Source organism: Staurois parvus, unplaced genomic scaffold (genome assembly GCF_062004578.1).
Source record: "Staurois parvus isolate SC_StPar_1 unplaced genomic scaffold, SC_StPar_1.0 ptg000634l, whole genome shotgun sequence".
NCBI classification, from domain to species: domain Eukaryota; kingdom Metazoa; phylum Chordata; class Amphibia; order Anura; family Ranidae; genus Staurois; species Staurois parvus.
In genome coordinates, this window is record NW_028318430.1 from 5,448,297 (window position 1) to 5,462,755 (window position 14,459).

The 14,459-nt window shown below is 42.0% G+C and overlaps 1 protein-coding gene across 11 annotated transcripts in view; it reads right to left on the reverse strand.

Moving 5' to 3' along the window:
- Window positions 1-14,459, reverse strand: part of HERC2 (HECT and RLD domain containing E3 ubiquitin protein ligase 2) — a 233,271-nt gene that overhangs the window by 100,626 nt on the left and 118,186 nt on the right. For 7 of the 11 annotated variants that reach the window (XM_089693498.1, XM_089693497.1, XM_089693496.1 and 4 more), the window contains 7 exons: window positions 12,976-13,168; window positions 12,698-12,880; window positions 11,764-11,948; window positions 6,877-7,024; window positions 6,600-6,796; window positions 2,219-2,452; window positions 1,902-2,040 (listed from right to left, as the gene is read on the reverse strand). In XM_089693498.1, coding sequence (XP_089549624.1) covers window positions 1,902-2,040; window positions 2,219-2,452; window positions 6,600-6,796; window positions 6,877-7,024; window positions 11,764-11,948; window positions 12,698-12,880; window positions 12,976-13,168 — 1,279 coding nt within the window. The remainder of the gene's footprint in view (window positions 1-1,901; window positions 2,041-2,218; window positions 2,453-6,599; window positions 6,797-6,876; window positions 7,025-11,763; window positions 11,949-12,697; window positions 12,881-12,975; window positions 13,169-14,459) is intronic. The other 4 variants (XM_089693499.1, XM_089693494.1, XM_089693500.1 and 1 more) reach the window with 3 other exon arrangements.

A 14,459-nucleotide genomic window follows, 5' to 3' on the forward strand; every position in this document is an offset into this window, starting at 1 on the left:
CACGTGTCCAAAAAGACTACAGGGAGGGAGGGAGCACCCTTTCCACTTCCGATCGCCTAGGCGATCAAACCGGAAGTGGGAGCGGGTACCTGTCAAATTCGGGTACCCGTTCCTCCCCGCCCCCCCAAAGGTTCCAATTCTTAATGGGGAGCGGGGGAACAGCCCTTAAAGCAGAACGTTCCCATTTGGGTGGAGCTCCGCTTTAAGAATGGAGGCAGTGTGACGTCATGCTGGTCCAGGAAACTGCCGGGCGCCTATCTTGCTGCTCACCGCATGCTGCCACCTACTGTCCAGTGCACCGCTCAGCATTTCCACATCACTCCATGGCCAATTAACCTATCCAAAACTGTAAAAATAATTTTTGGACTGAACGTTACACTTAAAAATGTACCTGTTCCAACTTACTGTACATACAAATTCAACTTATGGACAAACCTACAGAAGCTATCTTGTTCATAACCTGGGGACTACCTGTACGAGGGACACATTGTTCTGATTGCTGGTTATGTCCCTTGTGCTGATTTTTGGGTTTTTAATATTAGCTACACCTGGGCTTTATTTTCAGAGTTGTGACTCTCAATGGACTCAGAAAAAGGACTCGTGATTATTACGACAATAACCAATTTAATGAAGTGCATGCAATATGCTACAAACGTTTTATGGGCTCCCAGGGCTGGCATTTCTTATGGTGCTTGTTAATAGATAATAATGCTAGTTCATTTAAAAATCCTTATGGCATGAACCACTTAAGAGGCACAAGCACCTCAAGGGCAAAGTACCTGGCTATACTGTACAATGTGCATGTCTAGGTAAAATAATATAAACATATTCAGTATATCATTCTCTGCAGTACATGCATATTTATCTATGGTCTGTCTCTAAAAACACTGCAAGTACAGAAAATACCTGTTGATTGCCAGAAATCCTGGGATTTAACTGCAACAGGAGTATTGTTATTAGATTAGTTGTGTAATCACTGAATTTCTGACAGGTCAACAGGCATTTTTCTGTACAAGCAGCATTTTTAAAAGGGATTAAAAAAATGGAGAAATGTGCATGTGTGGCAAGGATGTACTGCATGTGTAATTTTTTTATTCTCCCTAGACATATACTGTACTTTAACTGCATACATGCATACTGGATACATTTTTCCATTCTGTAGTCTCAAAACCAGGAATTGTTATCTCTCATCCTTATGGCCACAATTATGGACCCCAACCTTCTAAACCACGCATACAATGATATAATGATCGGATCACATAAAGCTTTTATAAGATTACTATAGAAACCTGCAAGGCTACTGTATTTTTTGACCGCAGGGCAGGAATATAGATGTGAGATCTCTCGGGGGAGAGGGGGGAAGGGGGACTTAAAGGATCTTATACCTAATAATACAATGATACATACATAACTTCCAAAAGTAGATTCAGGAAAAACAAAGAAAGGATTTAGAAAAATACTTCTATATTTATCTTTTATTACATATACCTGATAAAATGTTAAACAAAATGATGGGACCAGATGCCCTTTAAGACAGAAGACATTTTCAGTGCTGTAAACATTGGCTATTTCTGCTTCCAGCAGAAAACACAGCAGTGCTAGGTAAAGATAATATCTCCCATGTGAAGGCGGCAATCAATTTAATCCTTTTCCTGATGTGCTGGAGCTTCCTTTTATCGAATGGATAATCATTTTCAAACTGCAATAATCACTGCTATTCTTAGAGTCTTTCAAGACACTTTACATTTATACCAAGTGACAGTGTAGGCAGTTGGCTTTCCCCTACCAGTAAAACAGGGGGTAAATATGCAACAATTTTCAGTAATGATTTCACTCATGCTGTGATTTATACAATCAAGCTATTCAAGCCTATGCATTTCTGAAAGTCAAGTGGACTATACCTGCAAGCCCCTGACTGAGAGACTTCTTCAGCCTGTGCTTTTCTAGCTTGCATCCTGCCAGGTTAACCAGCTGTGCCCACACAGACAGCATCGAATCAGTGAAAGGCAAGTTGTTCACACAAAATGGCACTACGGGCAGCTAAAAACATTAAAGAAGAAAATTAAGGGAACTTTGCAAATTAAATGCAGTATAAAAGTTGTACATAAATAGTACATATTTAAGTCCTTCACACCTGCATTTGAACACAGCAAATACGTTTCTGGAACACTATGTGCACTCTCATAACAATGTGAATTTCATGCTTAAGTGCACTTACCGGAGTAAGCTGATTTAAGGGACAAACACGGCTAGTGCATACGTCATGGAACTGGACGGTGATTTTTCCTTTTGGTGTTATTCTGGTTACCGTGCCCTCTCCAAATTCATCGTGTACCACCTGGCCCCCAAGACGTAACCGGCTGTCTATTCCCCCAATAACAGCCAACACGGCCATTAAACTGCCCACTTCAGGATTTTCAGAGTCAGGGAAGTAATCTTCCAATACAGCCTGCTGAGTAATAATGGTGGCACAGTAAAAAAATATATATATATCAGTAGTAAGGTAACCAAATTCTGACAAGTACTTTGTATTAACATTGATCATATAACAAACAGAGCAATTTCAGTAAACATATGATCCCTTAATACCCCATATAACTGTTCATGCAGTTTCCATGTTCTATCAGTCAGGCAAATTTGGAAATATTTTTCAACAAAGCACAGCTGTCCATAATAAAGCGCAAAGACACAGTAGTCAGGGTTTTTATTTTCAGATTTACTGAATTCATAAACCAAACAATGAAGTTCTCTATAATCAGATCAGTTAACTATACCATTGAAAGTGTTGCTATATCTGCTTGATAAGATCAAAAGTGCATGTTAGTCTTGCCAGGAATCTTGTGAACTCCCATTGCTCCTTGCCTGTTCCAATTCTTATCAGCTACTATGTTTCCAGCTATCTCTGAGGACTAGGGATTAGTGAATCTGCACATAATCAGTTTGCGAGCACCAAACCCAATTGAGTTCTATGTCAGGTGAATCTGGATACTAAATTCTGGCTTTTTTCAAGGATAAAATGGATAATAAGCTAATGTCAAACAGGGCTTGGAAAGCTGATCATGCAGGACATTTACTATGGCAAAAAATATTATAAAATATTGTATGGCGGGGCGAGGGTACTTTAAAATGTGAATCCGAGTGTTACATAGGAAAAAACACAAATCCTTTAAAGTACCATGCTTGGAAGATACCGTTAAACTGTATGTGATGTTACCAAACATTACGAATAGTATGTACAACAGCATATTATGAATGTAACGGGGGCCGGTACTCAGATCTGTCATCGGCCGTGTCCGAGGTACGCGCACTCCCAGCACAAAGACTGTGGTGTCACTGAGAGCCCCGGGTCCCATTCTAACGATCGGGACCCCCGATTCCAGGTCACATGATTGCTGTGAGAGCCTCTGATTGGCTATCACAGTGATCAGTCACTGTGCAGCCCGGCTCCCTTGTTATTTTCTCTCTCTATGAATGGAGAAGAGAGATACATTGTATCTCTCTAACTCCTGGCATAGAGAGAAAAAAAAAAAGTTTGTAAAAAAATAAATAATTAAAAAATAAAAGAAAAAATACCTAGATCAAGGTTTGATCTAGTTCAGTGCCAGGGTTAGTGTTTGGGTCAAGGTCAGTGTCAAAAGGTCAGGATCAAAGGTCAGGATTTAAAAAAAAAAAAGTGGTGTCAGTTAGTGTCAATGTCAGGGGGATTTAGGTAATAAAAAAAAAATATAAAAACAAAATGCGCACTATTGTTTCTGGGTTATACTACAGGTACAAACAACAAATAACATACACATATATGGTTGCGCTGCGATCGTCAAGAGCTGGAGAATTTATTTTGGTTTGTTCTTTGGTGGTAGGTTATGGTAGTAACAAGAAACACACAGCTAAATAAAAAAAAATTTTATTTTACTATTTTGGGCCAGTTTTCCTTTGATAATGAAAAAAAATCAGGAGATATCCATTACAATTTACCACCAAATGAAAGCCCAATTTGTTCTGAAAAAACGTGGTATAATTCACCTGGATGTACAAAGTAGTTGTGATGATACGTACGGTTTTACTAACACATGTCAACATTGCAAAATTGTGCTTAGGCATTTAGATTTGTTTTACCCTTAGGCGTGAAGGTGTTAACTCTGCCAGTGGCTCATCATACCAGTGGTAGTGAAGAGACTGACAAGGCCTCTCTTTCTCTTTTTACACCCCTGGGCACATAGCACCACGTCCTTTTCCTACCCCTCCGATAATCCCACCCTGGCTATGAGGTCTTAAATGGTCACTGCTATCCCCAAGGCTTGTCCACAGAGTTCTGCAGTGTAGACCATTTAAAGTATTTTTTCCTGGAGGGGAATAAATAAATGTCCCCAAATCACCACTAGCTTGGGCAAACTGCAGGCTTAGCAGTTGCTCCCATTCCACCTCCTGGGAAAAAAGCCCTTTAAGTGTTTTTCTAGGCTATGCAACACCATAGTGGTAGGTTCTCCATCGTCATTTTGCCCAGAAGGGCACTCCCCAGCTGTCATTATTTTGCAGGCAAGGGAAGGAATGAGTGTTAGGGTGTAGATGATGAGGCTGGGAAAATGGGGCAGGCTTCATATTATTTATTTTGTTATTCATGGCACTGGAGGCATAGCTCCAAGGGGAAAACCTATGGCCACAAGCTGACTGCCAATCCACAATATAGCGAGAAGGGCAGGTAGAGGATTCCATAGCTAAAGGGAAGGGCAGACAGCATCAAAAGGTTAAGCAAAGGATCCTACAACCATGTTAACTGGTCATCCTCAAATCTTTCCTCAATGGTCAAACATATGAGAGCAGTCTAGAGGCAGACATCCCCTGTCGTACACTGGAGGTTGTGTTCGGTTTGTAACCAGTACTGTAAATATATTTTTTGTATATAAAAAGGTCCTTCTTTGAGCATTGTGTTGTGGAGTGACAACACTTGCCCGTGTCCCACAATCTCCTGCCTTTAAAGCACCTATCACATGGTTTCCAAAATTGTAAACTTTGGTTGCTGGTGCAAATTGCCCAGGCATATCCTACTTTTGTCACCATTTTATGTGGAGCTTCCATGAAAATAGATATTGCACTTTATTGAAAGTGCCCCCCTCCATAGTCAAACCTGCAAAGCTGAAAAATAAATTTTCATATATCTTCATGTTCATAAAATAAAACAAAATCAGGCCTATGGAGAAAACGATTGCAGCCAGCAACAATCAGGAAGTATGCCCAGTGAAAAGACACATGCAACCTATTATCACTGTAGTGTAAGTGGATAGAAACATCTATAAAAGGCTGAAGTCAATCAGAAACATTAAGATGTAACATATGATTAAAAAATGGTAAAACCCGTCTCTACCCCAAAATTCTCCAAAATATACTGCATTTTGCTACCAACGGGGCATTCAGCTAGGCACTGTTCACATGGGGCGGACTCGGTTTTGCTCAGCAGGGTATCTGTCTGCTGATCTCTTGCTGATTAAAGCAGCGAGGCGGTTGACAGGTCCGTGACCCCTCAGTTTATGCATAGCAGACATGGACCAAACCCACTTTGCTCTATGGGCAGCCAGATGTAAATGGACTCCACTGTCCACTTACACTCAACTGCCCATCAAGGTTATCCCCCTCCCCTTTTTTTTTAGTGGGCTAAACCGGTGGTAGGTGGGTGTAAACAATTCCGCTTACATCTGGCGGTCCACAGGGATGCATGGAGGGTCCGATCAGGTCCATCTGAAAAATTGACAGGTGACTTGATCAGACCCTTTGTGTGAAAGGGGCCTAAGGGTTTACGTCTACTTTCAGAGACCTGCCAGTGTCAACAAGCAATAGCAATATGGCTTCTAAGAACCCACTCAGTTTTGGGGCTGGCTTATCCAAAAGCCCACCACCCCAACCCCCTGCCAAATAACCCAAGTTCAAGTGAACAATAATTATTATGATGAATTTCAGCATTATTTTGCTGGTGTAAATATGAATAATATCAAAGGGGCCCTGTACTATCCCACTTATGTTGTCCTGATACAAGTGAGGGATGAAGTGTGGTCAACCTAAGACAGAAGTATGTTGCTGGCAGGATGACTAGGTTTAAATAAAGTGAAAAAAGCTTGAAAAGAGAAAACAAATGCAGTCACTGTTTCTAAGTACTGGTAGGCTGGGAAAAAGTACATTTTTGTTTTTGGGTTTAGATATTTTTGCTTATCCAGAGTTGTCTAGATACAATTAAATATGTATTCATATTGTTAAACAAATTTGATGATTTATTTATCTATGCATAATTCAACAAAGAGAATGCACAGATTTAAGAAAAGTATATAAATGTTGGACCTCATTCTAGTATTGAAGTCAATGCTTGGGTATGCATAGGTTTCACTTCTGCAATATATGCTGTGTAGTATGAAACATTCCAAGTCATGCTTTCTTTTGGATAGTGCAATAAAATGTTTCTACAACTGGCATATGTATATATTTTCATCTATGTGATACTACGCCATTTAGCACATATTTTATTTCTGACATATTCTAAACATTGTAAAAACTATTTGCATTAGTCCTGTTTTCTAGAAACAAGTATTTTGCTGTAATAAATATACATATCTTACCATGTCACTACGTTTGCCCTCAAAAACACGGGTAACGGAGTTTAGCTGGGCATTAATGTATTTGTTGATAAGGCCATTCCACTGATTTAATGAATGAAGAGTGCGGAGCAGAGCTACAATCTCCTCTGCCAGGGTACTGCTGTGAGTTGCAGTAAGGGAGGCTTGCGGCCTTGCTTTCCTCCTCCTCAATGTGGATTCTATAAAAATCATATAGCATTATTGGCACTGTGAAGACCCATAGAGTACAATTGAGTTAGTGATGAAATTACCTACTTACCTCTCAGAAGAGGGATGTCAGAGGAGCATGTGCTCAGCAGGCTACCCAAAAACCCAAAGAGTTTTTCCACTAGAAGTTTCATATCTGCAGACCTTTCATTCTTGTCCCAGGAAGGGAGGACGGCCTGCAACAGTCGAACTGCCAGTATCTAACAAACAACAAACAAGTTAAATTGTGGCATGGAGAAGGAGTCAAAGGACCTTCATATAAAAGTCAATATTTTAGGGCCATGTAAAAATAAACCCCATAGCATTTGTGTATAACCCGTTAATACAACATTATCCGCTTTAGAAGCCATGTTAGACAAATACCAGTACAAAACATGTTTTTCCTTTTGGAATAAAGGTTTTATATAAATAAAAACTGATCAGTGTAAACACCCCTGTCAGTGGTCAATGGTTTGTCTCAACCCTGTAACTGCTACTGTACATCTGCAAGACAGCTTGTTCTGCTGAAAAAGAGCAGACTTACCGGCCAGTTCACCAGGTGAAATTAAGAGAAAGAAAGCCTAAAAGCTGATAAGAAATGTTTGCTTTTGGGTTTAGTGCTCCTTTAAAAGTAGATTTAAAGCAATAACTTTTGAATTTTGGATGGAGTAGGGGATGGTTAAAATCCCCCAACTGCTTATTTTTCTTGAAATGCACATTGACAGTATACAGTATGACATAACCTAGCTTTCTGTAAGGTCAGTTTAAACAGTTTTAACTTTGATAAATATGGTTTGCAGACCCCCACCTTTTAAAACATATATACTTGTACAGAGGGGTGGGCAACACAGCAAGAAAGGCTAACAGGCCCAAGACGGGCATAGAAAACCAGGAACTGCTTGCCGCTCAAGGAGATGCCTGAAGGATCAAACACTCAAATTCAGGAAGCCAATAAGGCCTGAATATTTGCCTAGTAAAATTTGCAACATGAGAAAAGTTTCAGGATGCTGAAAATAAGAAGCACTCACAGATCTAGTAAAGTGCACCTTAACAGGAGAAGGTATAACCTGAACCTTACAACCATACGTTGTCCCACCCAAGATACAAAAGGAATCCATATGTCTTCAGAAGCAGTGGAGCGCCAAATAAGACAGTCGGGGAACTTTCATTGTTCTGGCATTCAATTTAAACACACTAGTTCCAAAGACTTTTTAGCCTGCTTGCAGAAGAAATAATGATAAGGAAAAAAAAAAAAACACATTACAGGTGCTCTGTGGAGCAGAGCTATGTCTGCATAACCACAATACTGCAGATAGGCAAAAATATTTGCATAAATAAGAAGCGGTTCTATTGGAGCTGGGCTCCATAACACCAATGTGAAAGTCATAGTCTGCTTCTAAAAACACTGAAGTCAGACCAAGAGTTTCTACAGACGTGTGCACCACCTACTGACAGCTAAAAGCATGACATCAACAGAGATGTAAGTTTTTGGGTTTTTTTTCCTTTTTAACCACTTGCCCTCTTGAGGATTTACCCCCTTTGATGACCCGGCTATTTTTTGTGTTACAGCGCTGTGTTACTTTAACAATTGCACGGTCATGCAGCACTGCACCAAAATGAAATTTACATCTTTTTTTCCCCACGAATTGAGCTTTCTTTTGGTGGTATTTGATCGCTTGTGCGTTTTTTATTTTTTGTGCTATTGAAAAAAAAAAAAAAAAGAATAAGACAGAGCCATGCAAAGCAGTGTGCACGAGCTGATGGAAGAAAAATATTTACAAAATGTTCTCCTCCCCGTTCGGAGATCCTCGGCAATCACTGTCCAGGACCCGGTGATTAACAGCCATGGCTGCGAATAGCGGCATGGGTAGGGTGCGTGCACGCCCCCTACCTGGAAGTGCAAAATCCCATTATATATATATATATAAAATTTATATTACATACGTGATTTGCGCACCCGTGCCGCCCTATAGCAGCATTTCTGCTATAGGGCAGATGGGAAGCGGTTAAGGGATATTCACCTTTTAGACAAAAATAATGAATGCACATTTTTTTGCAGGTAAAAAAAAAGTGCATTTATTATTTTTGTCTACAGGAGCCTGGAAAGCATTGCACCAGCAATCAGTAGATCACTAATGCCATGCAGGTCTCCTGCAGACCTGTCAGAATATCTTCTTGCCGTATGGGATGTACGGGCAGTAGTTCATTGAAAAACTATAAGCTGACAGCTGCTAAGGCTGCCGGGACTTGCAGTTCATTCAGACACGGAAGTCCGTGAATGAATGATGCAGCCGTGCGGGCGGAGCTCCGCGCAGCCACGCTGTTTTCAAATTTGACAGATAGTACAGGAAGGCATGGTTTGGTTGTTACAGCGCGCTTAAAATGACTGTACAGCCTCGCATACTTTACTTATTACAAGCCCTCCCAAATAAGCTCTCTGTATGTTTCTTTACGCTAATGCCTTATTCCGAGCTTTTCTCTGGTCCCATGGCAAGCCACGTTTGGTCTTCCACTTACTGATATTACCCAAGATCTGTGGTGGTGTGGGCCTGCCAGACATTCGTTCTTACTATAGAGCTTCTCATCTCAGTTGCCTGGTCGATTGGCACTGGGTTGCCATGGAGATGGAGGACTCTGAAGGTATGGCCCTGAGCTGGCCATGGCTGCGATGCACCCTGCCTCGCAACCTTGCTGTACACCCGACGCTTGGCACCACTCTGGTAGTCGATCGTGAAGCCTTCCGCAGTACATCCGTTTCTCTTGCGCCTTCCCCTCTTGTTCCCATCCTGGGAAATCATGACTTCCCCCAGGACAAGAGGATCACCAATTTTTTCATCTCCATGCCAGCACACTCACCTGGTGGACTTTCTCAACCCTGCTGGGGCCCTTTTTGCCAATGACTTTACTCACCTGGTAGATCCCCCTTTGAATTTTTGGGGAGGACTTCAACTCAGCTCGTATCTCCATTCTCTTTTACGATCCCCTGGCGCTGCCCGAAAGTTGACTGCCTTCGAAGTCTTATGCCACAAGGGTGAACCTATACAACACAGCCTTTCTACCATCTACTCTTCCCTCATCCTTCTGGGCACCGGTTGTTCTCCTCCATTCCTCTCTAAATGGGAGATGGATCTAGGAGTGTCTTTTACAATATCACAATGGGAAAAGATCCTGCATTTTGCCCAAAAGTCCTCGCTAGCCACCAAAGTCCAGAAGACCAACTATAAACTTCTGATGCGTCAGCATTGGGTGCCCTCCACCGCATTTCACCGCAGCTCCCAGATGTATGCTGGTGCTGTGGGGCGGATGGCGGTACTCTTCTTCACATCTTTTGGCAGTGCCTGAGGCTCCAATCCTTTTGGCAAGGAGTGACCGACACTATTAAACAACTTACCACCGTAGACCTGCGAGATGACCCAGCAAGCTGCCTGCTGCATCTTACGGGGAGCCCGATCAAAAAAAAAAAATACACAGCCTCACTATCCAGTTACTTAATGCAGCCAAGGCCTGTATCCCACTGCGGTGGAAAGGCATCCACCCTCCCACTCTGTAATTCTTTAGGGTGAACGAGCTTAGGGGCATGGAGAAACTTACTGCCACTTTGTACAACAAGGAAGAGACCTTTCAGGACACCTGGTGCCCCTGGCAATACTTTGTATTTACATATGCATATATGAACGAACTCATCCCCCCTCAGTGAGGTATCACCAGGGGCAGACTGACCATTCAAGTACTCGGGCACTGCCTGAGGGCCCAGGGTCAGTAGGGGGCCTCATGAGATGCCCCTGGTACCTTTCAAAGGCTTTTTTGGGTGTGGTTTGAGTGCGGGCGAGGGCACAGGGGCCCCATGATCCCCTATTGCACGGGGGCCTCATGAGTTGTCAGTCCGCCCCTGGGTATCACCTTCCTCTGTCTTGCCTTTTTTCCCCCGGGAGGGGATGCAATTAATGGGACCTAGCCCTGCTCCCCCCTTTATCTCCCCCCCGCACTTTCTCTCTCATTTTCTTGCCCCACCCCGGGAACCCTGCATTTGTCATTTCGTGGGGTTTACCTCCATACCCCTCTTCCACCCATCACTCCTCCCTGTTACTTTTGACATTGGTATGGTTCCAACTATGTAGGTTTGCTATCCCTTCTGCGTTGCATTTATCATTCCCGTAACTTGTCAATCTGTCCAGCCTATCTAGGTTTGGTTACATTCCCTTATTCTCTAGGATGATGTTCGACTACTGTACCATGATTTGTTCTGGTCCTGTCATGTCTTTTGCATACTGTGATTTCATTTGTCCCTGGTCTGTTGACCTTTCTTGTGGACTGGATAATCCTGAATGTATTCTGTTTTCTTATTTAATTTGCTGCTCTGACATTTGCACTGTTATTCTCTGTACAATGGCCGACATCCTTTGTGGTTTTTATTGTATGTAATTTGTATAAATAAAAGAATTCTAATTAAAAAAAAAAGATAGTACGGGGAGACTTCCTATGACTATGGGAACATGTTACATGTTCCACCCTAAAAACGGTGTAACGTTCCCAAAGGTGAACTTATCCTTTAACCACATACAGTGACTATTTTACTACCAGAACTGTTCTTCTGACAATTGTCCCCAGAGTTATGGAGCAGTTTATCTGCAGGGGTAGAGAAGGCCAAGCACATATGCCAACCCTGAACCTTTGATGGTGTCCATGTCCCAGGAAAGGAAGCCAAAACGAAGGCTTAATGGTGGTGTAATAGCAAACATGCATGTTTTCCTACTGGAGAAAACAACTCCAAGGAGGGGGGGAAAAAAGGAGACTTTCTTTTTAAGCACCTTAAGCACTGGAGCTAAAAGTTATCAGTGTCATGCCAAAGAGTCTTGACAGTGAAAACTAATTCAAGACAGACTGATAGATATATAACATACATGAAAAAACAAAACAAGCAAAATTAAATTATTAGCTGATGATAAAGCAATCAAAATACCTGTCTTTGTAACGTGGCAGCAGTGAAGGATTCTGGTCCCTCCACAATCTTCATTAACAGGGATATCCATTGTGGCATACTTAATGTACTGCACATCTGTGGCATAAGAGCAATGCTGCGGATGAATCCCAAGGTGCACCAGCTCCTATGTTGCTCTTTATAGACTAGTTTATTTGAACAGGCTGCTGATAAAAAAACAAAAATGTCATTAAAAAAGAAAACAGTTGTAGGAATAATGTGCTGTGAAAAAAAAATGAAGGATAATGTTAGGTGTATTCCTAATACACCTTTGACAGGGTAAAATAATATGGCATTACAATAAAACTGCCATGAAAAAATATTTATTGCTTTTGCCATTATAAACTGATAGAAGCTGAACTCCAATTGGGTGCTTTATTCACTTCACACTGGAGAGATTTTGTAAAGGAAAATCTAAATACCCTATAGAGCTGAACTGCACTGTATCTGAGCAGCACAAACCAAAAACACTATTTAATTCAAAGCAAACTCCCCCATCCATGCATGTCTACATGCTTTATTTTGCTGAGAAATCACTTTTTAAAAACACCCCTCTAGAATTTCTGGCCGGGCCATCTTAAGTAAGGGCATATTAGTATACTTTCTGGAATCCATCTGCCCCTGGCTCAGGCATGCAGACAGGAGGGTGTGCTTAGCCGAGAAAGCTAGCTCCACCCACCCCTCAAAGACTCCTGGGATGTATGACATCATTGCCTAGGCATGGAACCCAGGAATTAACTGAAGAAATGCGAAAAAAAAAAAAAAGATTCAAACAAGTAAATATAATATACTTTCCTATTTATCTATTTACTAATGCTAGCAGCATAAAGATTCAAAATATTCAAAGTATTCAATGTTGATTGAGAGAGCAAAGTTCCGCTTTAACTTCCCTGTCCCTGCAAAAATCTCAACACACCTGTTTTATCCATGGTGCCACTTTCCACCAACATGCGCAGTAATCCACACAAAGTTTTGGTTGCTTCACATTGCATAACCTCAGCATTGACCCCAGCTGAGAGACACAAGTTTTGTAGAAGGTTTACAGTACTCATCAACATCATAGAGGTAGGGTGGAGATTCTTGTCTGCCTGCTCTCCCTCTGAATGACACAATGAAAACAAGACTCAGATGAGACAAACAACTCACACTGGATCAAGCAAAATAAAAGCTTGTGGAGACAAACAGAAGGCTAACCTGAATCATCTTCAGTGTCAGAGTCATCTGCCATGGGCTGAGTAGCAGGCGGAGGTTCGGTCAGCTTCAAATCATACTTCCCTTCTTTGCCCATTCTGTACGAATTGGTGCTTCCTGTATCCCACTGAACTCTAATCCAGCCATCTTCTCCAAGTTCTCCAATAACACGACCTAGCCCAGGTGGTGGGCCATCCTTAGGAAAAGAAATCAAGAAGATAAGGTTGGATAAGTAAACACAGAATTCCAATATATTAGAAACCCAACTGACAAAAAGCTAAGCAACATTCAGAGTTTATCTGTTCACCAAATGCAGGATCATTTTCCTGAAATACAGTAAATAAATGACCAAGATTGTATTTGAAAAGTCAAATATTTTAGAATGATCCACCCTGCATGCTAAGAGATACAGATAGGGATAGGTAGAGTTCTGCAATCAAGCAATGCTGCTGCTTGGGATTTCTGTGTAGCAGAGGCAGCCTGGACAACCAACAACAGGAATAAAGTGGTTGCAAACCCTTCCAAATACCCAGTGAAGTGACAGAGATGAAAACACATCCTCCTAAATAAAATGCATCTGTTTATATATAGCCTTCCCTCCCCTACATCCATTTAAAATGCTAAAATGTAGACAGTATTTTTGAGCTTCTAGAGGCAGAGAGTGGGGATCTGATGCCACACAATCCATAGCAATGAACAGAAAGCAGAGTGTAACCTGAGGCCTGGGAGGAGGGAATGGACACACCCTTGTTACATAGTCTCATAAGGAAACATGCACAGCTGAGGCTGACAAGCATAGACTGTGTGCTGGAGCTCTCCTCCCCTGTCATCAGTGATTGCTTGGAATCAGGACAACCTGTCAGCAGTGACTCATGCAGATAGCAGAGGAAGGAGACAGCAGACAGAAATGACACTAAGTGCTTTGGATTGAAGCAAGTACACACTATAGAAAGTAATGCTATGTTAATTTTTACTTTCAGCGTTTTACAATCACTTGAAAAGATTTAAAAAATAAAAATAAATAAGTTGATGTGCATGCGCAGAAGCTTCTATGATGGCAGCATAGTCCAGGAGCTCTGGTCCCGCTCCAGTCAATTTCGATCTACCACAGCTGCTAGTTTGCTCTGCCCTGTTTGTCACTTATAACCCGGGATCAAGGAGTCAGTGCGGATTGCCCCTATGCTCAGAGGATCAGCTTGGAGGATGTTATCTCATCAGCTTAACTCCTGTACACAGGGACCTGGACTTCCCAAGATGGCGCCCACAACATAGCAAGGAGATGGCACAGCAGGAGAGGAGTCTATTGCTGACATGAATTCGGCCACCCAACCGGCTGGCTCACCACAGGGATTGTCAGTGAGTACGCACTCTACCCTGGCACCCTCCCCAGGCTCCACTGATTTCCTGTTGGAAAGAGCATTTGGCACACTGTTGACATCACCTATGGGAAATGGTGCCGCTTCCCCTATACAGTTTGACTCAGGCTC